Source organism: Suillus subaureus, assembly GCF_016647635.1.
Source record: "Suillus subaureus strain MN1 chromosome Unknown BJ212scaffold_2, whole genome shotgun sequence".
Classification (NCBI taxonomy): Eukaryota; Fungi; Basidiomycota; class Agaricomycetes; order Boletales; family Suillaceae; genus Suillus; species Suillus subaureus.
Window position 1 is genome coordinate 1,010,020 of NW_024538558.1, and position 22,993 is coordinate 1,033,012.

At 48.4% G+C, this 22,993-nt stretch overlaps 6 protein-coding genes across 6 annotated transcripts; 4 read left to right on the plus strand and 2 right to left on the minus strand.

The window, feature by feature from the left end:
* Positions 1-87: 87 nt before the first annotated feature.
* On the minus strand, positions 88-4,973 carry BJ212DRAFT_1315854 (Sec8 exocyst complex component-specific domain-containing protein). The gene is made up of 18 exons (XM_041334172.1): positions 4,325-4,973; positions 4,199-4,248; positions 4,020-4,137; positions 3,766-3,967; positions 3,541-3,709; positions 3,389-3,491; positions 2,583-3,340; positions 2,445-2,528; positions 2,275-2,397; positions 1,829-2,225; positions 1,718-1,779; positions 1,413-1,664; positions 1,216-1,362; positions 976-1,163; positions 811-925; positions 645-763; positions 384-594; positions 88-331 (listed from the first exon to the last, which is right to left on the minus strand). The coding sequence occupies exons 1-18, from the start codon at positions 4,935-4,937 to the stop codon at positions 140-142; spliced, it is 3,903 nt and encodes a 1,300-aa protein (XP_041199001.1). The 5' UTR covers positions 4,938-4,973; the 3' UTR covers positions 88-139.
* Positions 4,974-5,018: 45 nt separating this feature from the next.
* On the plus strand, positions 5,019-6,560 carry BJ212DRAFT_1315857 (uncharacterized protein). Its single transcript, XM_041334173.1, has 6 exons — positions 5,019-5,111; positions 5,167-5,391; positions 5,440-5,714; positions 5,767-5,862; positions 5,917-6,289; positions 6,347-6,560. Exons 2-6 carry the CDS (start codon positions 5,208-5,210, stop codon positions 6,406-6,408), a joined length of 990 nt encoding a protein of 329 aa, XP_041199002.1. The 5' UTR covers positions 5,019-5,111; positions 5,167-5,207; the 3' UTR covers positions 6,409-6,560.
* Positions 6,561-6,579: 19 nt separating this feature from the next.
* BJ212DRAFT_1315879 (SNF2 family N-terminal domain-containing protein) lies at positions 6,580-13,774 on the plus strand. The gene is made up of 21 exons (XM_041334174.1): positions 6,580-6,991; positions 7,051-7,102; positions 7,158-8,004; positions 8,057-9,327; positions 9,377-9,600; positions 9,651-9,725; positions 9,779-10,124; positions 10,174-10,247; positions 10,296-10,490; positions 10,536-10,599; positions 10,652-10,760; positions 10,812-10,977; positions 11,026-11,091; positions 11,144-11,311; positions 11,429-11,507; positions 11,560-11,721; positions 11,777-12,054; positions 12,107-12,502; positions 12,554-13,068; positions 13,121-13,556; positions 13,632-13,774. The coding sequence occupies exons 1-20, from the start codon at positions 6,671-6,673 to the stop codon at positions 13,275-13,277; spliced, it is 5,565 nt and encodes a 1,854-aa protein (XP_041199003.1). The 5' UTR covers positions 6,580-6,670; the 3' UTR covers positions 13,278-13,556; positions 13,632-13,774.
* Positions 13,775-13,837: 63 nt separating this feature from the next.
* Positions 13,838-15,605, plus strand: BJ212DRAFT_1315897 (uncharacterized protein). The gene is made up of 5 exons (XM_041334175.1): positions 13,838-14,272; positions 14,323-14,439; positions 14,489-15,062; positions 15,126-15,224; positions 15,282-15,605. Exons 1-5 carry the CDS (start codon positions 13,943-13,945, stop codon positions 15,287-15,289), a joined length of 1,128 nt encoding a protein of 375 aa, XP_041199004.1. The 5' UTR covers positions 13,838-13,942; the 3' UTR covers positions 15,290-15,605.
* A 189-nt stretch (positions 15,606-15,794) lies between these two features.
* BJ212DRAFT_1259736 (SNF2 family DNA-dependent ATPase) lies at positions 15,795-20,189 on the plus strand (the record flags this gene model as incomplete). The annotated part of the gene is made up of 9 exons (XM_041330050.1): positions 15,795-16,706; positions 16,757-17,099; positions 17,156-17,376; positions 17,442-18,277; positions 18,331-19,530; positions 19,586-19,612; positions 19,663-19,860; positions 19,916-19,952; positions 20,001-20,189. 9 exons carry the CDS (start codon positions 15,795-15,797, stop codon positions 20,187-20,189), a joined length of 3,963 nt encoding a protein of 1,320 aa, XP_041199005.1.
* Positions 19,999-22,867, minus strand: BJ212DRAFT_295650 (uncharacterized protein). The gene is made up of 7 exons (XM_041342852.1): positions 22,140-22,867; positions 21,584-22,088; positions 21,411-21,544; positions 21,272-21,357; positions 21,031-21,223; positions 20,657-20,979; positions 19,999-20,604 (listed from the first exon to the last, which is right to left on the minus strand). The coding sequence occupies exons 1-7, from the start codon at positions 22,786-22,788 to the stop codon at positions 20,413-20,415; spliced, it is 2,082 nt and encodes a 693-aa protein (XP_041199006.1). The 5' UTR covers positions 22,789-22,867; the 3' UTR covers positions 19,999-20,412.
* Positions 22,868-22,993: the final 126 nt, after the last annotated feature.

The following is a 22,993-nucleotide window of genomic DNA, read 5'->3' on the forward strand; positions in this document are numbered from 1 at the left end:
TCAGTGGCTTGGCGCAACGAATCTCCAGCACAATCTATCCCGCGTGGCCATTTTTGCAAGCACGGAGGGGATATATTACCCACAAGGTACTAGTTGTAAATATACAAATATGACTAGATGTCCAAAGTCTGATCGAACCTCAACTGATATCTGCGGAACTCTCCAGCTCTAGGCCGTGCAGGTCAATAAGATACATGCTATAATTGCGGTCCGCAGCTTTAGCAACTCCAGCTTCGCCGATCGACTGATCCACCCCACACTGAAGATTGAGTATGGTCTTATACTCATCGAAGGTGAAATTCTGGTGTTGACGGATAGTGTCGAGTAAACCCTGGTTCGACTCGTAAGCAGTTTGTCATACACAAGCAAAGAAGGAAGTGTACCTGGGGTGTCAGGAAGAAGAGTGAATAATAACTCTTCGCGCGCTCAAACTCGACATGCTGCCGTTCGTCACCAATAGTCCGTACGCTCTGCTGCAGTGCCAGAGTGTTTCTTATAATCTTCCTGATACCAAAACCATTCGCAATGCGCACATATCGAGCATTGGAGATAAGGAGATGTTCCATTAAATGTTCAAGTCCGGCAAAGACAAATCTGCGAGAGGTGAGAGAATTACTTATGTGAGGCGAGGGGCAAATACTTACCGGTGCTCCTCCTTGAGCATCGCTGCTGACACAAACTCGTTACAATCGCTAATTTCGGTATTAAGGTCCACGATGTACGGGTCAGGCTCGCCAGCTTCATGATCGATATTGTAGTTACCCTGTAATCAATTAGTAGGATTATAAGTACATGCAATTCAACACCAACGAGACGCATGGCTGCATCCAAATAGTGCATTGTTCGGCAGCGAATGTCGATCCTAATGGTATGCAGGATGATCTCGGCCAGTTGGGAGTACGTCTTAAGCAAGGCGCCGAACCGCCTAGTAATATATATAAGCATAATGGTCAACGTCATGATCAGCACACCCACATTGCCATTTCTCGTGACAGGGGAAGGCTAAGCTGTTCGTCATAAGTACCCCGCGAGACAAAAGTAGGGATTGCCGAGGGAGTGAACGGCATCACGACATCGGCGGACTCCAGTGCTGCAGGTGTAGTCGGCGAGAGCGTACCGTCTGGAAATGACTTCAGTGCGTTCAACTCCTCTGTGAACCATGCCTACAGATCAATTGAATTAATGCAAAAAATTCATACATCCTGTGCAACTGACCACACTGCGGTAAAGACCACATAGACTCGCCAAATTTCGAGTTGAAGAAACCAAGTTATGTTTGGCTATCTGAGCTTGACCGAGGTAATTCAGCTCCAGATGTGTTTCCTGTCGACTAAGCTGACGCCCGATCACATTATTAGAATGCTGCAAAACAATCGTCAGTTTCACAAGCATCTAGAATGTGCGAAACGCACGGGTGTTGCGAAGAGCTCTGTTAAGCACGGGATTAATTCCGATTTTTGTGCCCACTGAGCTGCCAACACCAGATGTGATGTGTCAGAGATGTTAGTTATCGAAGAAACCAGATCTTGGAACTTGTCACTACAGCGCTGGTAGAATTGAATGATTACGCCAACAATCAGGCGAGAATAACTTTCTCGATGGAACGGAGTTGTGCGGAGCATTGCGCACAACGAGTTTATCAGTGCAATCAGCTGTGTAGTTGCCTGGATAGCCGTGTGTCAATGATCGATATTGTAGCACCCGCGAAAGCACGAACTCTGAATATTGGCTTTGGACTAAATCTGGTCGACATCTGGTCGTATTGGAAAGCATCAGGACCTAGTTGAACTGTGAGTAAGATAAGGTGATATGAGAGAAATCAACTAACTTGTCACTGCGTGATGGAAAAGTTCAGAGATGCGCTCTTCCAACTGTGGCAGATAAACCTTGAGGACAAAATCGTCTAGTACACCACTCGCAGAGCGAGCACTTTCCACCCCATCGGGAAGGATTTCCGTCACACGGTTCAAGAAAGCAAGGGTGGGCTGGAAAAGTACGCTAACATGGAATGCATCCGGCTTGATCAGCAAACGGTGATGCTGCCCAACACCTAATAGACGGTCGTCTGTACCGACTGTCGACAGTGTCGCCTGGACAGCACTATCGGAAGAATTTTGCACAAGACCAGGCATTGTATCTCGAAGGACCCGAGTGAGCTCATCCTCGTGACGTCGGAGGACTTTGCCCGTGGACTTCATGTTAGTATCCGCAAATCGGAATATGGACTGCAAATAAATGATTAGTGTGAGAAATGCAACAATATTCTGCACTGACCTTTTGTTTGTCTCTCATGAACCGACCTTCTCGCAGGACCTCATTGATGGACGATATCGGATTCCGCCCCGCCACCGAGCCTTGTTCTTCGTCGGTCAAATAGTCATGCAAGAGCGCCCGAACCTGTAACCCACTTGGTAGGTTGATTATAAAATCACTGTGCTACACACCTCAGCTTGTACTGGTAGCCATACATCGGTGAGCGGAAACAAAGCTCCCGGTTTGGCGCCGGATGAGTCCTTGAAGTCTTTCCGCTGAGGAAATACAGGTCAGCATGAAGCTTTTTTGCAAGATAAAATGTAGCATACTGATCCTATACGGTTAGCGACCTCACAAACCACCCTTAATCCCTGGGTTACCGCATCAAGCTTGGAATAAACAGTCCAAAAGAAGTCCTTCAATGTTTCCTGATCGACTTGCTTCGTGGAAGACTCCAGTGCTGCAAGGCGTAAGGAAAAGGTCTGGAGGAGAATACCTTTTGCTGGCATCGAAGGAACAACACCATCTGGAGTGATGCCGACGGAATCGTTGGCAACAAAAATATACCCACCCTCTGACCGTCTTCCTAGGCTGGCTGCGCCGAACAGAGAAACTCTCTTAGACTCTTCCGTTCTCTCCTCAACTTCGTCCAAGGTACACTCGACCAACGAGTATATCTCGCCCTGCAAACGCTGTGCGACAATATCGAGCGCACTCCCAAGCTTTCCCAGGACTGCGAGGGACTCCAGTAGAGTTTCGATGTAGGCGAAGGAGTCACCTTCCGGGTTTGCATCAAGTTGAGGTGCCTGAGAAGCCGAAGTTGCAAGCGCAACAAGATTAAGATTCGATGAGAAAGACGGAGCGGATTGAAGAGATGAGAAAGACAAATCCTGAACAGACGCATTGCTGCGAAAGTTCGATTCGCTGAGATCATGGGGAGGGTCGTTTGGTCGGAGTGCAAGAGAGTTGAGAAAGCGAGATAATCGGGAAGACCCAAGTTTCGGTGAAGAGGATTCAGGGGAAGGATATGCAATGCCATTCGGAGACGGTTGTCCACTCGATTCGTTCTCAAATTCAACCTTAGGAACTTCGAAGACATGTTAAGGCGAGAGTTGCACAAATTGGGATGACTTACAAGCTGTCTGATTCAACTTAAAGGCAGCCCACCGCGACTCACACCAGAAGGATTTGAGATAAAGATGGTTGTGAAGTTCGTCAATCAATATTTCTCGTAGAGCCTGCTAAGTCATAAGATGTTACCTGCTGCTAAGCAATTGACAAACGCACATTTTCCTGACCAATCAGATAACTTCGTAGATCTGAAACTGCTCCAATCTCTTGCATATCGGGTTTGTTGATCAACTTAAGGCTCCGCACAAGGAGAACTGATGCTTGAAGCAACCTTTTCTCCGACATGAGAGTCTCAAGTACGTCGGGCACCGATTTTAGATGCTCACTTTTACAGGTGAATAGTCAGTGGATGAGCGAATTGACATATTAAAAGAAACTGACATCTGATCCAATAAACGCATCATCTCTTCTAATACCTGTCCCCTTGACCACAGTTGAACAAGATCGGCGCGCTTATTTCCCAAAGCCTCCTTCGCTTCCATAAGAGCTGTCTTCGACTGTTTTATTTGTGTCTGGGCAAGTCCAAGGTGATTGAGAAGAGCAGCATGATGCGGAAGTGCGTCCGCAAACGCCTTGTGGTGCTCTGAGCACAAATATTATTAAATAAAGACACAAGTGCAGAGCTCCGGGCTTACTGTCTACTGATCCTTTTAATGCATGCGAAAGCATTACCTTGGTTTGTCGAAAAGACTCGATGCCTTTGCCTGTCGAAGAGTCGTCGAGTAGTGACAAAGCCAAGTCAACATTGTTAAACTGCGACAATTGCAAGATTATTTCGCTCAGCTACTGGTTCACAGTAGAATCTATGCCTTACATCAGGGTCAATGACAAACTCCCATTCATCCTTGATCTGGTCGAGCACAGCTACAACGCGATGTTAGCATACAATTAAACAGTTGAAACATGAAGTTAGGCAGGTTGCAATGATCAGATTCCTCACCATCGATATCTCCTGCTTTAGCCTTCCCAGTTGCTTTCCGGTATGGCATTCGCTCGCGGATGCGCTCTTGCCTCCTCATCTCCAACTCCTTCTCCCTCTGTTTTTCTTGTTCATACGTTATATCTTCGCTACCATTTGCCATCGCACGTTTACGAGCTCCAGCTTCCCTGAAGGCAGCCATGACAGAAGCCAGTGCAGGGGTTGTCGGGGAAATCTCATCGTGAGCGCTAGATCGTGGAATGTCGACCTGGGGCCTATTATTTGCAGTTACTATACTTCCGTTATGGTATTGCGGCACGGCTGAGGAATCTGAGCGCGTTGTGCTGGAACTATCTCTGCGGTCCCTTGCCGCGTAACCCTCAAGTTGCGTTGCTCGAGAAGAAGTGGAAGCCCGTTCTGAATGCTCGGATACCTGGCGTGGTCTTAACTCTGACCTTTGTGGGCGGAGGGGACCCTTGGGTGAGGAGGAGGCAAATGTGTTGTTACTGGGGGCTGCCTGGCGTGATGGCGGGCGGGCGATCTGCAACGGTCTGGTACTTGAATAAGAACCGTTTGAGTTGTTCAGTGAGGGAACGCCTATCGGTTCGACAGGAAAGGTCGGTATTCGAGACATCTGAGTTGTATGACCGCGAGCTAGAAGACTTGTTGCCCAAATACGGCTCAAACTATCTGGTAGTCTACTTCCGTTTTTAGACTCGATGTTACAGGCCATAGTAGTACATACTACATGGTAAACAACCACTGCTAGTACTGCTAGTATTAATCTAGTGCTTTGGCTGCCAACAAGGTGATGGCCTTTCAAGTTGGCTTAGAATATGCTGAAACGTTACGAACATCCACAGACATTATCCCACTCACAGTGGCCCTGATTCAGAACCCCAGGATGACCGGCCCCGACACCAGGACTAGTTTACCCCCATTTCTAGAATCTCTGGCACCAGATTTCAGCGTTCCATATATAAATGCTTGTTTTCCTGCCAGTGAAGGTATACCACCTGTACACGTGCACTGGTGGCCTTGCAAACGATTAGGTGTGTCACCTTCCACAGTTCTATTCTTTATACCAGGTAGGTTCAACATAGTATCTCATCCGAGTTTATCTTGAATAACTACAGGAAATCCTGGGGTCATTAATTTCTATCATCCATTTCTCACTGCAATACACAAACAAGACAGGTCTGGGACACTGGCGATACTGTCGCATTCACATATTGGACATGACCCTGCTATCGAGGATCTTTCGCTAGCAAGTCGCGTTTCATCTAATCATGCGTTGCTGTTTCAAGTCCAAAACTCTCTTCGAATTTTCGATGCTTTGAGCATATATTTTGGCATCAATACACGTACTGTGATCACTGGCCACAGCGTTGGTTCATGGGTAGCTCTGCAGGTACTGTTTCCGAAGTGTCCCACTGTGCTGCCTCTCCAACGCTCTTTGAAAGGTCTTGAAACTGCGATCCGTTGCCGTTTCTGGAGTTTTCTTCCTTTTTCCGACTATCACCAACATTGCCTGTACACCGAATGGTCGACTGTTTTCGGTTGGTAGTTGAGTTTTAGTAGTAGTCATGCTCATGATTCCTACTTTTTCTCAGCGATTTTTTCAGCCTCCCTTTCCGCGTATTGTATCACAGGTTGCTCGGGCATTGCGTCTTATGCCGCTAACCATCTTCTGTTGGTTGTTTCCACAATACCCGATACTCCAAGCCCGTGTTCTTCAGTCATTTCTACTATCTCCTTCGTCAATCTTTGCTGCGATGACGATGGCACACGATGAGATGCTGAGTATCAGGGAACTAGACGTTACCACCTTGGAGACATATCGACACCAGATTTGGTTTTACTTCGCAGAGAACGACGACTGGGTTGACAAAGGAAGAGAAATGATTCTCCAGGTCTTTGGGCCAGAACCTGACACTGTGAAAGTCGTGCATGGGCATCGCGATATCCCGCATGCGTTCTGTATCAGTTTGTCAAGTCGTATGCAATCCTTCGTACTATCTTGATACTGATTGTGATTGATAGGTCATGGTGAAGAACTAGCAGCGGAGTGCTATGAGTGGCTCGTTTCCGGGGGATTCGTGTGACATTAGATGCACTTTCACATTTGCCTTTAACCACGAACTATATATTGCGCCGTTTATTTTACCGTTCTGCAGCTCTCTTCCATTTATCTGTCATTGATGCGTGTTGGGGGCATCGTCTGAATTCCCACGGGAGAACACGAAAACGCGAGCTGACAAATCATACGCGTCTTGCTGTAAACGCTCATTCATTTCTAAGGAAGCGTGTCTAAAGCGCACTCGGGTTCAAAGTGGAAACGGCGCCTTTTGAGAAGACATTCCCAGCATGTCTTCTCCAACCTCTGATCCCCTTTTACTTTTTACTCCACCAACATCTAGCTCTCCTGGTGGACCACCACCTACTACTGATAGTAGCGTCGCGTCCACCAAATTTACGATGACTTCCAAGACGCGCTCCAAAGCGTCCTTTTTCATAGAGCCTCCTGTCTTGTCTGAATCGCAGAGGAAACAGTATAAACCTGTTCCTGAAGAATTCAAAGAAGGCGTAACTTTCGACAGGGATGACATTGACAGTGTGGTAGGCGAATACCACGATGGCACCGACCTGTCCTACTTTGTGCGTTTCAAGGATGGGCTAGCATATAGAGTGCGCGTGGCTTTGCCTAAAATTTCCTCACAGATCTAACGCGCAATTTATATATATAGCTTCCTGCTAGTGACTTCCAGGCCGAATATGCTGAGCTGGTTGAGGAATACGGTTAGTTTCCACTTTAGTGGCGTGTATAGCGCGTGTCTCATAACTTGTATCGCAGATCGAAAGAAAGGTGCTGGAGAGCTCGGTGAATTCGACCCATCCTCTAGCGCAGTGCACGAGGATTCTCGCATTAGGACTATTGTCACCATAAACATGGTCAATGGTGTTGCTCGGAGCACAAGGGCGTGGGGCTATACCTCATCCTTGGCCTCCCTATCTGATCTTACGGAACCTTCTGAATCCGACCAGCAAGAGGACGACGACCGGAGCGAAGACGAATACCGCCAGGACCGGAGCATGCCCACCCGCAAAGCCAATTCTAGGCCTATCCGAGCGGCTGCTAAGGGCAAAAGCACATCACGTGCTACAACTCAAACAAAGCTTCCTTTCAGTCCCAAGAAGTTACGCAGCAGGCATGTTCGCCGGTATATGACCGAATCGGAGGATGAATTGGCAGGATACGAGCAGGAGGACATCATAGATGTCATTCCCGCTCGCAGGTCCGCTCGTGAACGCAAGAGCGCAAGAACTAACCTCGCAGAGGATTACGTTGAGGACACTGGTGACAGTGAAAGCGATGGCGAATCGTACATGGAAACTTCCAAGAGGGCTGGAAAGTCCAGAGCAGCCGCAAAAACTCAAAAGCGACTGAAGCGGGGACCTGTTTCCCGACCTGCCTATGGCATCTTTCGTTCTGTTGCGGATCTTGAGTTTGACGCCTATGAGGAGGATACTGAATTGCTGCGCTCTCATCGGGACATTTGCGAGAAATGCCACAAAGCTCCTGCTCACGTGCAACTGGAAAAACCGAAAAAAGGCAGGAAAAAGATTCGCAAGGACGAGGACCATGGGTTCGAGGAGAGCGAGGATGATCTCATTCAGCCCTTGGGTGGTTGGGTTCGATGGTATGATCAAACTGACTTAACTCTCTTTCGAATACTTATGTCCAAAACACAGCCTAAAGTGTCCGGTTGCAGTTCATTGGCGTTGTCTCGCAAAGACCCAGAAAGATGAGATCACCCGTGCAGCGCGTGCGCGTGATAAAGAAGAATGGAAGAGTCAACAGCCGGACGGTTACGATGGTCACGAGCCTCCAGACTCCGAGCTTCCTAATCGCAAGGAGCTCAGTATTATGCAGACCACAGAGTTCATATGTGCCAACTGCATGAAGGGCGGAATTTGTATGGGCTGCAAGGAGATTGCTCTAGAAGCCGATTCATCCATCACGAGACGGTCAACCGCACCACGCGCGGTTTCGGAACCTAAACCCGCAGGGCTTACTCGGGATGTCGAAATGGTTGACGCAACGCAAACTTCTTCGAATGCCGTTGACAGTGTATCGAGCCCTGCAAGAGAGCTTGTCTACCGATGTTTCACTTGCAAGCGTCTTGCCCATTATCGCCATCTTCCCACCCCAGATACCTTTGAACCTGATAACCCGGCTTCTGTTGACGACATCAAACTCGCATCCTTCTATCAATTCGAGACTGGATGGCGTTGCGCAGATTGCTTCTCGTATGAGTACACCGTAGACAAGATTCTTGCGTGGCGTCCATATCCTGCCAACGCCGTTGAACCGCAATACTCGTCTTCGAATTCTCCAGATCCGAAGAGCATGCTACCTCGTGAGTACCTCGTGAAATGGAACGAGCGAAGTTATCGACGCACCCAATGGGTTCCACACATGTGGTTGGCATCTACAACATATACAAAGCTGAAAAACTTCATTGCGACTGGTCCTAAAGTAGAATTGTTGGACAACCCTGCTGCTGAACAAAACGTCATGCAGGTTGATTCTTTCGCGAAGGAGATACCAGCTCAGCCGGTGTCATTCGAGGTCAATGCCAGTCAAACTCCTGAGGTCGAGGCCAAGCCCAAGTCGGTATCGTCTCTAAGTCCTTTACCAGATGCAGAGCGTTATATTCCCCCTGCATGGAAAACCACGGATCGTGTGCTGGATGTACTTTTCTGGACAGTTAACCGGTCGGGGCGTGGAAAGAAAGCTAAAAGGAACTCGGCCATGGAGAGCGATGAGGAATTAGAATTCCCTCTGGAGCTCCAGGATCAGCTGGTGAAAGTGCAGTTGAAAGGTGAACAACCTAGTGATGACTGTATGGAAACTGTCGACGATTTCTTGCGCACTGTTGATAAGTCGGAGCTGGACACCAAGGACATCAAGTATGTCGCATGGGCGTTTATCAAATGGGATGATCTGGGCTATAATGAAGGTGAACATTTCTTCTCACTTGTCGTTGTGTGACTCAATTAGCGAAACAGCAACCTGGGATTCTCCTCCTCGTTCTGACGAGCCTGGTTACTTAGCATTTGAGGCAGCTTTCGAACGCTTTATAGACTCGCAGAGCGTTTTTGTTCGAAAATCGGACAAGGACGTCAAGAAGCTGGAGAGCAGAGTGAAGGATGGATACGCACAGCACGCCCTTCGTCAGAAACGTCAACCTAAGCTTGGTCAGAACAGTCAACTCCAACTCATGCCATTCCAGGTTTGGTCTTTATCATTCTTAGTCCGACCGACATGCTAACGATCTTCCAGATGGATGGCTTTGACTGGCTCTGTGACAATTGGTGGAACTTGCAGCCTTGTATCCTTGCCGATGAGATGGGCCTGGTACGCCTACCAGTAAACATCATTCCCCTATACTCACGTTTAACTTTGCACAGGGCAAGACAGTCCAAATCGTCACTTTCCTTGGGACTATCATTGATAAATGGCAAGGAGCTCCTGCTCTTGTCGTTGTTCCCAACTCCACCATCACGAACTGGGTTCGAGAATTTACTCGTTGGGCACCAAAGTTACGAGTAGTACCATTCTACGGTGAAGCGAAGGCTCGGGACGTGATCATTGAATACGAGTTGTTCCATCCTTCCGACCGAAAGGGTGGTCCGGAACCCAAGTACCATGTGTTGGTGACCACTTATGAAACACTAATTAACCCTAGGGATTTCAACTCGGTGTTTAAGAGTATTCCGCGTTGGGAAGTTCTTGTTGTGGACGAAGGACAACGTTGTAAGTTACTCAGTACTAATGACAGACAACATTGCTGACCCCGGCTCAGTGAAGAGCGATCATAGTCTATTGTTCAAAAAACTTAACGAGCTGCATACGATTCATCGCGTGATCATGACTGGGGTAAGCCACCTCCGCGATTGTCTGACAATCGGCAACTAACCTCGTCAGACACCTCTCAACAACAATATCCGCGAGCTCTTCAACCTCATGAACTTCCTTGATCCCGAAGAATGGAGCGACCTCGAGGCCTTGGAAAAAGAGCATGAAGAATTGAATGAGGAGCTGGTGCGGCAGCTGCATATTAGACTCAAGCCTTACTTCTTGCGGCGCATCAAGAGCGAGGTTTTGCAACTTCCCCCCAAAGTTTGTTTGTCACAGTGAATTCGGTTGTATTCTCACATTCTCCAGAACGAGGTCATCGTTCCCCTTTCCATGGCTCCTCTGCAGAAGGAAATTTATAGATCTATCCTCAGTACGTGCTCATTGCGGCTTAACCTTGTCATACGCTGACTGTCGTTCTGTAGGTCAAAATTTGGACATTCTCCGAAGTCTGACCCAGGCTGCGACTACCAAAGCGGGAAAAACCCTGGTTAGCAAGGCCAATTTGAATAATATGTTGATGCAACTTCGCAAGTCAGTTCACCGCTGCATAACCGTCGACACTTGGTGCTCATCCCTATGTAGATGCCTTCAACATCCGTATCTTAATTCTGAAGACATAGAGCCTCGCAACCTCACCCCTGCAGAGGCTCACGAGAGACTGATAGGTGCTAGCACCAAATTGCGGTTTTTGAAGATGCTTTTACCCAAACTGAAGGCTAGAGGTCATCGTATACTATTGTTTAGTCAGGTGAGTGCAACACTCCAGTAATCTATCCTAGTGACTTATGTTCCACAGTTTGTTATGGCGCTTGATATTATCGAGGACTTCGTCAGAGGTGAAGGCTACAAGTTTTTGCGCCTGGTAATTACCCGCGCCCGTGATAGATACAAATGACGTTCTTGACCCTTTCTAGGACGGAAACACTAAACAGGCCGATCGCCAAAAGGGCATGGACGAGTTTAACAAACCTAACTCGGATGTTTTCATCTACATGCTCAGTACTCGAGCGGGTGGCGTCGGCATCAACTTGTATACCGCAGATACAGTCATCATATTCGATCCTGATTTCAACCCTCACCAGGTATGTATGACTTGACCTATTCATATTAGCTGCCCTAACCCAGATCTGGCATTCTAGGACTTGCAAGTACGGCATGATTCATGTTAGGCTTTTAACCTCTGTAGTGACATATTTCAGGCCATAGCTCGCTCTCACCGGTATGGGCAGACGAAGACGTGCTTGGTGTTCAAGTTCATGGTCAAAGATTCGGCTGAAGGCATGAATCCCCGAGCGACTTTTTGTGTGTTGACACTTACAGAGTATTCTAGAACGGATCATGTCAATGGGAAAGAAGAAGCTTGTTCTCGACCATTTAATTGTTCAGAAGATGGACGACGGCGACGGCGCTGGCGAAGATCTTCAGTCGATCCTCACGTTTGGAGCTAAAGCCTTGTTTGAAGAAGGTGATGAGTCTTCGAAGGACATAGCTTGTGAGTACATCATTGCCACCATCAGACTGATGTAGGGCTCAAATTTCGTTTTAAGACATCGACAATGACGTTGAGAAACTCATCGAGAAAACTGAATTAGAGGGTGATCAACAGGCAGCCACCAAGGAGGCCGGGCTCTCCTTTGCGTTTGCCAAGGTATGGGCAGCAGACAAGGATACCATGGAAGAGATCCAAGAGGATGTTCCGGATCCGGAACAGGGCGATTCTTGGGCCCTAGCGCTTGAGCGAATAGCCGCCGCCAAGGGTGCGGAGCAGGTAACCGAAGTCACAGGCAGAGGCGCTCGCAGGAAGGCGGCTGCTATATTCCCTCAGGTGATTCCGATGACATCTACCCGCTAATGTGCAAGACTGATCATTTCCACAGCAAAAGCTTGATCACATTGAAGGTCTGGAAGACACGCCCGACACGAGCAGGAAAAAGAAGAAACATCGATCTTCGAAGTCAGATGCATCCAGCGATTCCGACGCTTATCCAGGTACGCCTGGCGCGCAAACAACCGATTCGGGTACTAGCTCAATGGACATGGACATGGTTAACGAACTCTTAACGACCTCTGACAAGGTGAAGATGAAAGCCAAGGCCAGGGTCAAGTATCGAGAACAGGCCTCGGTAAAAGAAGATGAGGATAACCTGCTTTGTGGTCTTTGTAACACGCGCCATGGAAAGGGGATCTGCTACATGACCGAAGACTCCACCAATCTGGTGGAGTACAGGGAAATACTGATGAGCCACGAGTCGGATGAGCCATGGGCAGTCAGGGTATGGACGTCGCTTCACATGGTTTCATGAAGATACTAACACTTACTTTAGGCAGCTGCTATCGATGCTATAGAGAAGACGCTTGGTAAAAGGGGGCATGGCCATCTTCTTGCTGGTCAGCCGCTCAAACTTGTCGCAAACGGCAACAGCAACCAGGTTTATGTCAAGCAAAAAAAGGAACATGCTCGTGGTTCATTGGATGTTCAGAAACCGAAGACAGTCTCATCATCCAAGCCATCTACCTCTTCTTCTGCTGCCCCGCTCGAATCTTCGTCCGCTAAGCCCTTCATAGTGTCATCTTTTCGACTTTCCAGACCTGCAGGCGAGGCCAAGAAAGCTGGGCGACAGACAGCACTGGAGTCTTCCATCACGGATGAGGACAGGGAGAGGGAGGGTAGAACCGTTGAGCCACTCGCTCTGCCATCGAAACGAAGGCCATCACCTGTGCCTGTGGCGGAGTCATCATCCGCCAAGAAGCATAAATTATCAACCACACAATGCCCAGTTTGTGGAGGTCCATACCACCACATGGAAGATTGCCCCGTCGTCGCACTTGGCCCTCGCAGGTGATGTATCCCGCCTTGTAGTGTATGTAGCTTCCTGACGTTCACCCTATAGTATTACAGCACATATCCTACGGCTGGAGCAGGACCCTTCGCAACAGGCCACGGTGCATAGTCTTCAGAAACAGCTTAGACGCCAGCGGCGGAAGCAAGATGCTGAGGAAGCAGCTCGTTATAGTGCGTTCGGTGGCCCTTCGATGTTGGGCCAGTGAGGAGTGCAGATCTTTTCCCATACCTTACATGCTGTCTTATAACTACTGAAATATGCGAAATAAGCGTAAACTTTGTGTTTGCTGTTGTGCGGCGGTGTTGTGCATCGCATTCGCAGCGTCATAAGGGGTCAGGCAAGGTTGAAATTCGATAGAGAAGTCACGCATAGGTATGAAGGAGCTCGGCATTGGAAAGAACGAATGTCTGTTGCTCGAGTAAGAAAGTGATTCAGGCAATGGAAAGCGGCAGTGTGATGAAGCAAGATCTAAACTCATTTCAAACTTGCAGTAGGACATACGAGAGACGTGCATCAATTGGTTTGCGACGAGACCTTTTGCAAGTACAAGATTACTTACTATGCAAAAATGCTTGAGGAGACAAGCAACATATTTCTCTAGCCTGCTAGCATCAAACTGCAGTGAGGTCAGGCTCGAAAGATGCAAACACTCAACAGGTGGGCTTGCAAATGGCTCCTGTCAGTGGTACGACGGCTAAATCGGCTGACTGCCTCAAAGAGCCGGAACGTAGTACGTAATTATATCTAAATATAGGTTGAGGACCCACTGTGACAACTTTTGAATGAACACGCAGCACAACCACCATCTTAAGTCACGAAGATCTTTTTTGGATTCACCTTGGACAAACATTGCACATCTTATAATTATTAATGTCTCTGCCTCCCCGCCTTCGTGGCCACAGTGTTGCTCTTTCCTCCATGGAATCAACGCCTGAACCTGGCCTCGGAATGTCACATAATACCCTCAAACGAAGTCGTTCACAGACCCTCAATGCAATCCCAGAGGAGCTACCTGACCTTCCGAAGCTTACAGGGCATATTATTCTCCAAGTCTTCACCCATAGATCTCTCCGACTGGCGTGCAATGCGCAATTTCATGACAATGAGCGATTGGCGGTCCTTGGCCACAATATTTTGGAGATGATGACAACGGATTTGCTTTTCTCCCGAAAACCCAGGCTTACAGTGCATCAAATTGAGGTGAGTCGTATGTCTTTTGAATGTTCATGATAACTTCTACTTTTGAGTAGGTACAACGGACCCAACTCTTGACTGACGAAACAATTGATATCTGGTCAAAACTATACCGGCTGCGAGAGGAGCTTCGTTGTGACCCCAGGTGTCTACAATCACTCCAGATTCCCGAGGTACTTACTTATTTATCATGCGCATTATTCAATTCTCATCCAGGTCCAGGAAGGGCGCCTAATATTCAATGCCTATCTGGGAGCCGTGTTCCTCGAGCACGGGCTCCAGACAGTGCACGAGTGGATAGGCGGCCTCCTTCGGCTGTCCACTACGATACTGAACGATAATCACGATATGGATGTTGATTTCCCCTCGATAACTTCAAAGCCATCATCGCCTACTCCCATCTCAAAACGAATTAAAGTTGAGGAGCCTTCTGCTCCTCCGCCACCGTTACCATCATTCCCTCCTCCACCAGTTTACCAACTGCCATCACGTTTTTCGCCGCACCAGCCGCCCCCACAGACACGGTCTTTGGTGCACCCGCTGCCACCACCATTTATACAACCACGATCCAATTTTCCGCTGACCTCCCCTTATAATCCGTACTTGCGGCCACCTCTTGCTAGACTGCCGTCTCCCCCAAGGATCTCACCTCCGAATCCGTTGGCCCCTGCTCAACCTCACCTTGCATTTCTACCACTGTTCAATCAAACAGCTCATCAACGTGGTGTGAGCGTCAGTTACCCAGCGTCATTGGTGGGTCCTCCTCATGCCGGAAAATGGAACGTGACTTGCGTTGGTGAGCACGTGTAACGTCATTTTATCTATTGAAATAGCGTTTAATAATCGAATGTGGGACTAGTTGATGGGATCGAGAAGGGTAAAGGATCCAGCGACACTAAACAGCAAGCTAAAGAACAAGCTGCGAGACAGGCTTACTACGAGATGGGATGGGCACCTCGTAAGTGTGAATCTCCTTGATTGGTTGACGTTCGACCTCAGTTGTCTCTTATCACAGGAGGTTAGCGCCATCAGATGCAGGGGTACTAGGCGTTTCTCATAGCAGTGCTATTCGGGCAAGTTCCAACCACGGTCTCTTACCGGAGCATATGGCTGTGTGCCCGAACAGCACTATTATAAGATATATGAGTTGTCTGATGTCGTGCGTTCGTAGGAACGGAATAGCGAGCAGGTATTGATTCTTCTCCATAATTTTTCGTCGCGGACGGACTACGCTAAATCAGGTATAGAGGGTTATCTGTAGGAGCATTACATAGTAGGGACCAACGTGACCATGCTAGTCCACAGGAGATGAAGTCTAATTATTATCTTGTTCGCGTCAGGAAGTACGGAAGATACCGGCGGCTGACTGATAGTCCGAGGCATGGTGAGCGTGAGAAAGGATAACTGAATTAATCATGGTCACGTGTTCTTGCGACATGATCTTTAAACTGGACAGCTTCTTTCGCGCCTACTGTTTTACTCGTCGTCCGTGACGTCCGGAACGCTCTCTTCCTCATTGTCATGCACAATGGCGACACATGCACCATCGGGATCATCGCCTAACATTCAGAATTTATCGCTTGATTCATACAGCCAGTCGAATCATATTGACCTTACCCTAGAAGACGATGAACCCAATTCTTCTGAGAGCGTTTTCAATTCTGGCATCCCGAAGCGCCCAACAACCGATTATCATTCCCCTCCGCCCAGGCAGAGTATGTTTTATGATCCAGTGCATTCAACTGAACACCAGCAATCTTATGCTAAATACTCTCTTCCAAATCAACTGCCGCTCGCATACCATTCTCCTCCAATGAAGCCCAGCATATTTTCACCACTTGACCAGTCATCTTTTAATTCGTCGCCCCCACCGCTTCACCCACAGTCTTCCAACTATCGTCCCGTTTTTGCTGGTCTACCACAAGCGCCACGGAATACGTCTACTCAACTACCAATTACAGGCGGTGCGCGCACCTTGCCTCCTCTTGTTCCAACTCGTCAATCTTCATCTGCTCCGCCCTCAAATCATCAGGTCATTGATCTTACCGACTCTCCGTCACCACCTCCTAGTCCTCGGCCTCGCCAACAGCCCATGTCTTCTGCGTTACCCGATGACCTTCATCCCAAAACTCCAGTTTGCATAGGGCAGCTCACAGTCACTGCACTTGTGCTATACCCCGTGTCTTATCTGCAAGGCCAGGATTCAATTAATGATGTCGAGTGGGCAAATGTCCGCTTGCAGTATGAACACAATCCTCAGAGGGCAGGTGCAACTGAGACGATACATATCAAGACGCCTAGTAGTAAAACATCGTCGGGCGAACTTTCTCAAGGAGAAGCTTTTGGTGTGGTCGAACAAAAGGTCGCTACAGATCTCGGCCCCATGCTAGGTAAGGGCTTGATCCGCTTAGATGCAAAGGTGCGGCGTGGTTCGCCAAACGTAAGTGACATTCCTTTCTTTTTGACGAACCTCTCATTCGCTCTGCCAAGCTTCCTATACTACCTCTCCAGATGCTGGTTTATACGCCGAAAGGCAATATCGCTGTCGTTGGCAATTATCTGCAATCATGCGGTCTGATGCTTGACCACCCCTCTGGCCCATATGATATCTCGCGCCTCATGAACTATCACTATTGTAACCCGCATGCTCCACCACCTGGGGGGCATCGTTCAATGCTTCCTTCCAGATCTGGATATGCTGGTCCGGGAGGAAATAGCCCTCGTTGGAATGCTCCCATGGTTTCCGGCAAAACATTAGAAGTACAACGAAGCCAAATTGATGAGCTTTTCAAGAGTCTAAAAAGTGGAGACGAATTAGCAGAGACAGAACCTAGTTAGTGCTGTGTTTATTTTCGGTGGTCCTTGTCTTCATCTGACTGGCTCCGAAAGGTAATGACATAGGAACGACGTTGTATCCTCATCAAAAGAAGGCGGTTACTTTTCTACTCGAACGGGAGCGAGAGAAACGCTGCGCAGATGGTCGCTACTCGTCATTGTGGCAACCACGGAACGATCTCCATACCGGACAATTATCTTGGTTTCATATCGTTACCCAGAAAGAGGTCTTTCAAGAACCTCAAGAATCCAAAGGTGCTATTCTCGCAGATGATGTCAGTTTGCCCTCCGCCCTTTATCTCTGCCCTATCTGACGGATCGTGCCTTGTCTCCTGATTAGATGGGTCTCGGCAAGACGATCACTTGCGTTTCCCTTATTGCAGCAACACTTGATTCTGCACACGCATTTGCTGCTACGCCCTTACCGCCTCCACCCGCGCCTCCTCCGGAACGGAGTATGCTGGAGGATCCCTTGACTGCTGCTCATTTCGCGGGGAGTGTGTGGGGAATACCAGAGGTTGATTCGCCATCATTTTCCACCAAGGGCAAAGGAAAGGCAGCAAAAGCCCAGGACAAGGCCGAGGCTGAATACGCTAGAGCGTGTCGTATCAAGGCGAAAAGTCGGGCGACGCTGATTATATGCCCTCTTTCCACCGTATCGAATTGGGAGGATCAGTTCCGTGAGCATTGGCGAGGAGAAGTCACTGTGGTCGGTGGCGGTGGGATGAGCTGTTCCGCCGCCACGTTATCTTCCTTGCAGAATAATTCCCCTCCATCTTCTCAGGCTGAAACCAAAGTAGAAACGAAGCCACCTCTTCGAAAACGCGATGGTCGACCACTTCGTGTCTACGTATACCATGGAAATTCCCGACGACCAGACGCAGCATTCCTTGCAGACTTTGATGCTGTCATTACTACGTATGCGACCTTAGCATCGGAATACTCAAAGCAAAATCGGAAGATGGCAAATGTAGAAGCCGAAGATGATGACGATGGTAGCAGTGACGGGTACGGTGGGGTCGACATTGACGAGCGCGGTAATCAAGTACTCAAATTGCCGAAACCAAAACGAGCGGGAATGAAGAGGAAAAAGTCTTGTTCGAGCTTTAGTGCGTCTGAGGCGTCTAGTGCTTTGCAGACTATACACTGGTTTCGTGTCGTGCTTGATGAGGCTCAGTACGTTCTTGTATAATTTCCCCATGTATCACGATTAACACCATTATATTCAGTTCGATCAAGGAAACCCAGACTGTTGGCAGTCGTGCCTCTTGCGATTTAATGGCAGACCGCCGATTATGCCTCACAGGCACACCCGTTCAGAACAAGCTTGATGACGTGTATGCTCTTATCAAGTTCTTGCGCTTGGAGCCTTTTGATGACAAGAACATATGGACGGAGTTCATTGGCACTCCAGTCAAATATGGGCAGTCATTGGGTGTTGCACGTCTTCAGATGATCATGAAGTGCATTACCTTGAGGCGAACAAAGGAGTCGAAGGCTTCTGATGGCCGTCGAATACTCCATCTCCCTCCACGTCGCGATGAACTCCGGTATCTGAAATTTGATCCGCATGAGCAGACCATCTACGATCAATTCTTCTCGGAGTCCAAAGCCGAGTTCAACGAGCTTTCCAACAAAAATGAAGTTATGAAGAACTACGTTGGCATACTCCAAAAAATCTTGCGTCTCCGACAGATTTGCGACCACTTCGAGCTCGTGGAGGGTAAAGGACCACTAGGAGATATGCAGAACATGGACCTTACCAGTTACGAAGACATTGCCGCTGCCATTGGGAAGGAAGGTCTCAATCCTACTCGTGCAGCTGCGATCGTTGCCTTGCTACGGGAAGCAGCTACAACTCAATGCGTTGAATGTGGAGAAGAGCTGTGTATGTCTTCTGATCAGCAGGGGCAGATGGACGTTGGTGGTGGTGCCATGGATATGGATGGTCCGTCTGCACCCAAGCGAGGAAGGAAGACGAAAGGTTCCGGTTCCCGTGCCCCTACGCGAGCTAGTAGTCCATCAGCACCGTCACTCGTCCTCACCCGCTGTCAGCATTTGTTTTGCCTGGGATGCTACCGTCAGTGTGTATGCCCAGGTTGGCCAGATGTTCCTACCGATGTCCGCCGTTCATGTTCGGCTTGCCAGACTGGTCTTTTACCGCAAGATGCAGTTCGAGTTCGACCTGATTGCTCGCCAGTTGATTTTGGCGTCAAGAAAAAGCCGGTCAAGCGAGAAAAACGAACCAAAGGTGTTACACTCGAGAACTTCCATCCGTCTACCAAAGTCAAGGCCTTACTCGGGGACCTTATGCAATTTTCCCGGGCAAACCCGCATTCTGTCAATTACGACCCTGATTCAATTGAGGTGGAAATGGTAGATAATGAAGGCAATAAACTCGACGATGGCATAATCAAGACTGTTGTCTTGTATGTGTCTAATTCTCATTTGATGGATCTCACAGTTTATATCTCTATATTCTAGCTCCCAATGGACAACAATGCTAGATAAGTATGTCGTTACAATCTCGCAAAAAGGTGTGTTGTCTCACCTGAGTTTAGGATCGAAGATGCGTTGGAGACAGCTGGCATCCGCTATGATCGTCTAGATGGCACAATGAAACGTGATGACCGTACCCGTGCCATGGATGCATTGAAACATGATCCCGGGTGTGAAGTCCTTCTAGTCAGTTTGAAGGCCGGAGGAGTAGGCTTAAACTTGACTGCCGCCCAACGCGTGTACTTGATGGATCCATATTGGTAACGTTTATCTTTATAATTCCTGTGATTCAAGTGTTGCTCAAGCCTTTCGCAGGAATCCTGCAGTCGAGAATCAAGCAGTGGATAGGATTGTGAGTCCTTTTCACGCCTTTTGTTGTGGTCCACTGATTTCGTCGTAGCATCGTTTAGGGCAGACACGCCCTGTAACAACAGTCAAGCTCATCATCGAGAATTCCATCGAGGATCGCCTTCTGGAAGTGCAGCGCAAGAAGACCGAGCTGGCCAACATGACTTTGGGTCAGAACTTCAGCAAAGCCGACATGCTACAACGACGCATGGAAGAGCTGAATCAGCTCTTCGCAGCGTAATTTATCTAAACCTTTCAGGTTCATCGTTTCTTCGTTTTTTTGGAACACTCTTTGGAATACCTGTACTAATTCTCTACTCGTAACAAACTTCATGTAATCCTTAGAACACCTTGATTTACGAATCTCACTTCTCCATTTTGGTCTGCCATCGATTCAAATTACTGGTAGTGTTTACAGCATGACGTGTGTACATAGATAGATGGCGTGTAATTGGAAGATATCATCAGAAAGCAAAGTGCGCGGCGTTCTTTCTTCTTCCCAGGGCATATACGAAGATCTGACTCACAAATAGACCAACTGTTATTCCAATCGCCACTTCTATTATCCGTATGGCAAGCTGAAGTCCAGCCGAGTATTGCTGAGTAGACGATGTCTCATCAGACGAGAGCAGACCACCGCCCTGACCGATACCAGACTGTTTGATATTAGATCAATGGACGAATAAAGCACATTTCAGAACGGCTTACAGGGACGAGGAACAGGACACCAGTGACCATGGCCGTAAAAGCGGTTCCACGCATGACTCGTGAGTACACGTTGCCCAAGACCCCAATGACCAAAGCCCCAGAAGCCGAAATGATGTCGCTTTTACCAGGAAGATAGTTATTCGAGAGTCGATTCGCGACGAAAGCACAGCACGCAAACACGACCATGACCAGAAGTTGCCAGCTGCGCAACTTCTGCAAATTGGACAAAGACGAGCAAAGAGAGTACGCTGGTACGAGGAAGAAGAGCGTCCACCAGGGAAGCTCCTTTCTCCACCATGGCCAATTGGGCTCCCTGTAGCACCCTTTCAGGTCGGGTCAATATAAGTTGAATTTTAAACGATCAAATCCAATACCATTAACTATATGAGGGTCATTGGTTTGAGCAAAACCGAAGATGGCACCTCCCGGAACGGGAGACGTGCCGTTCTCAGCGTGAAAAGTCCCGTGGTACATCGTATATCTCCCTGCTTCGGCCTTATCTAAATTATGTCGGGCGTGTTTGTTGAGTACAAGATAAAGATCGGAGCCTATCGTCAGACCGAATCCCTGGTTGTGGATTTGAGAAGTGAAAAAAAAATTGCGAATCGGACGTACCAGGAACAAAGTATAGATGATCGCATAGACCATTCTTACGGATCCACATAGAATGTTTCTGGAAGTGAGCTCTAGTGCGCTGATGACTGATATCTGGATCGTCGCAGTGAGTGGTAGATAGCACGAGTCAGCCACTTACGGATAGTAAATCCTGGAAGAATCAACACCACCCCAGCAGATGCTATGGCGTTGTAGCAGAACAACCTGCCTGGTATGGTGCTGAGTGCCCGAGCCACGAAGGACACGATGATGGCAATTGATATCCTAATCAATCTGCTAAATTGAGTGAATACAGAGGAAAAGATCGCTTACTCGTAGACGTTCGCGTACGTTGCGCTCTTCGTTGCGGTGTTAAGGCCGAGATATTGCAAGACGAAGGCACACACTCCGCTAATCCACATATCAATGACCGACCCCCCGAACGCAAGGACACATATAGTAGAGCCGCATACGAAGGCTAAGAGGCAGCGTACCAACAACGAATATATCGGGGGAGCGGAGAGTATGGAGGCCAATTGCTTGGTGCCTTCTTCCACAGTCATCTTGTCATGAAGAACCTTGCGATACACAATATGGACTCCTTGCAACGCCGTAAGCGCAATTCGTCCATTCGCTTTCACGAAATGAGTCTCCACGGATGTCATGTCTTCATCACCAAACGTGACGATGATGATATTCGGTATATGGACGAACGAGGCTCTCGCGTCAAGGATCTGGGAAGCAGTAGCCAACTGCGACTCGATACGATGGGATGGAGCACCAAAAGCGAGCAAACACTTGGCGAGCTTGAGCATGAAAGCACGGCGCTTGTCGATGTCTATACGAGGTCGTCATTGGATGGCAGGCACAATACTCTTCCGAGGCTCACCTTGAACGTGTTTTGTTATCGCGGAAGGCCGCTTGCTCTTGATCACACTGGCACGAAGCTTGGCCCCCTGATAAAAGCTGTTTGGACCACCCCCTCCCAAAGGCCGCTTGGATGGCTTGGCTTCAGCGCTGGCATCCCCGCTGATCGAGGATCCCCTCGTTTTCCTGCTCGTCGGATTAAAGGTCTTCATGTCACTGAAAATCTCTTCATCAAGTGCTTCTTGCGGGCGTCGAGTGAAAGGGATTAGCCTGTCCATGACGGAGCGCCTTCGCTTGGGTGGAGTCCTTCCGTCTTCCAATGCGCTGAAGGTACGGCTGATTTCCGCAGCAGCAACTTCCTCCCTGACCTTGGTGTGCTGAGATGAGGAAGCTGATATCGCCTCATCAGTGGGCCGCCAAGTTGAGCTAGCAGTCGACTGCTGCGAGGATGAAGGCGAATTTCTCGCAAGGCCAATGCCAGCAAGGTGGGGGAGTCGTTCATGACATACAGGTCGCCTGCGCGCTTCTGGGGTGACAGGGGAGTACATTATATGCACAAAAAGTGGTTGCGAAGACCATGTATCAGAGACATCTGCATTTATACCCTTCAAACATTCTGATCCAGTCTGATGGTCGTGATTGCACACCAATCGAATTTCCATGCCGTACATCTTACTTTCAATTCAGCCCAGCCTGAGCCGGGAATAGTCGTCCAAAAGCACACCGATCGATTGAATAGCGATGAAAGAGCTATACAAGAATACTAGAAATATATATAACCACGCGAGAACAGATAGGAACTTACAATCGTACAACATATAGACAAGAACCTATAAAGAATCACGACAACCATAAAAACAGCGCGTCGGGAGATCG

Bases quoted from the DNA above. Each gene is read 5' to 3' on its own strand.
- BJ212DRAFT_1315854 (XM_041334172.1), bottom strand. From the start codon at position 4,937: ATGTCTCGAATACCGACCTTTCCTGTCGAACCGATAGGCGTTCCCTCA. The intron at 2,398-2,444 runs GTGTGTAGCACA...AGTGGGTTACAG, and splicing joins GGCTACCAGTACAAGCTGAG to GTTCGGGCGCTCTTGCATGA. The intron at 1,780-1,828 runs GTTAGTTGATTT...CAGTTCAACTAG, and splicing joins TTTCCATCACGCAGTGACAA to GTCCTGATGCTTTCCAATAC.
- BJ212DRAFT_1315857 (XM_041334173.1), top strand. From the start codon at position 5,208: ATGACCGGCCCCGACACCAGGACTAGTTTACCCCCATTTCTAGAATCT. The intron at 5,715-5,766 runs GTACTGTTTCCG...GCTCTTTGAAAG, and splicing joins GTTCATGGGTAGCTCTGCAG to GTCTTGAAACTGCGATCCGT. The intron at 6,290-6,346 runs GTTTGTCAAGTC...TGTGATTGATAG, and splicing joins CCCGCATGCGTTCTGTATCA to GTCATGGTGAAGAACTAGCA.
- BJ212DRAFT_295650 (XM_041342852.1), bottom strand. From the start codon at position 22,788: ATGTACGGCATGGAAATTCGATTGGTGTGCAATCACGACCATCAGACT. The intron at 22,089-22,139 runs GTGAGCCTCGGA...GACCTCGTATAG, and splicing joins GATAACAAAACACGTTCAAG to ACATCGACAAGCGCCGTGCT. The intron at 20,980-21,030 runs GTATTGGATTTG...CCGACCTGAAAG, and splicing joins TGACCCTCATATAGTTAATG to GGTGCTACAGGGAGCCCAAT.
- BJ212DRAFT_1315897 (XM_041334175.1), top strand. From the start codon at position 13,943: ATGTCTCTGCCTCCCCGCCTTCGTGGCCACAGTGTTGCTCTTTCCTCC. The intron at 14,273-14,322 runs GTGAGTCGTATG...ACTTTTGAGTAG, and splicing joins TTACAGTGCATCAAATTGAG to GTACAACGGACCCAACTCTT. The intron at 14,440-14,488 runs GTACTTACTTAT...ATCCAGGTCCAG, and splicing joins AATCACTCCAGATTCCCGAG to GAAGGGCGCCTAATATTCAA.
- BJ212DRAFT_1315879 (XM_041334174.1), top strand. From the start codon at position 6,671: ATGTCTTCTCCAACCTCTGATCCCCTTTTACTTTTTACTCCACCAACA. The intron at 10,125-10,173 runs GTAAGTTACTCA...ACCCCGGCTCAG, and splicing joins TGTGGACGAAGGACAACGTT to TGAAGAGCGATCATAGTCTA. The intron at 10,761-10,811 runs GTCAGTTCACCG...ATCCCTATGTAG, and splicing joins ATGTTGATGCAACTTCGCAA to ATGCCTTCAACATCCGTATC.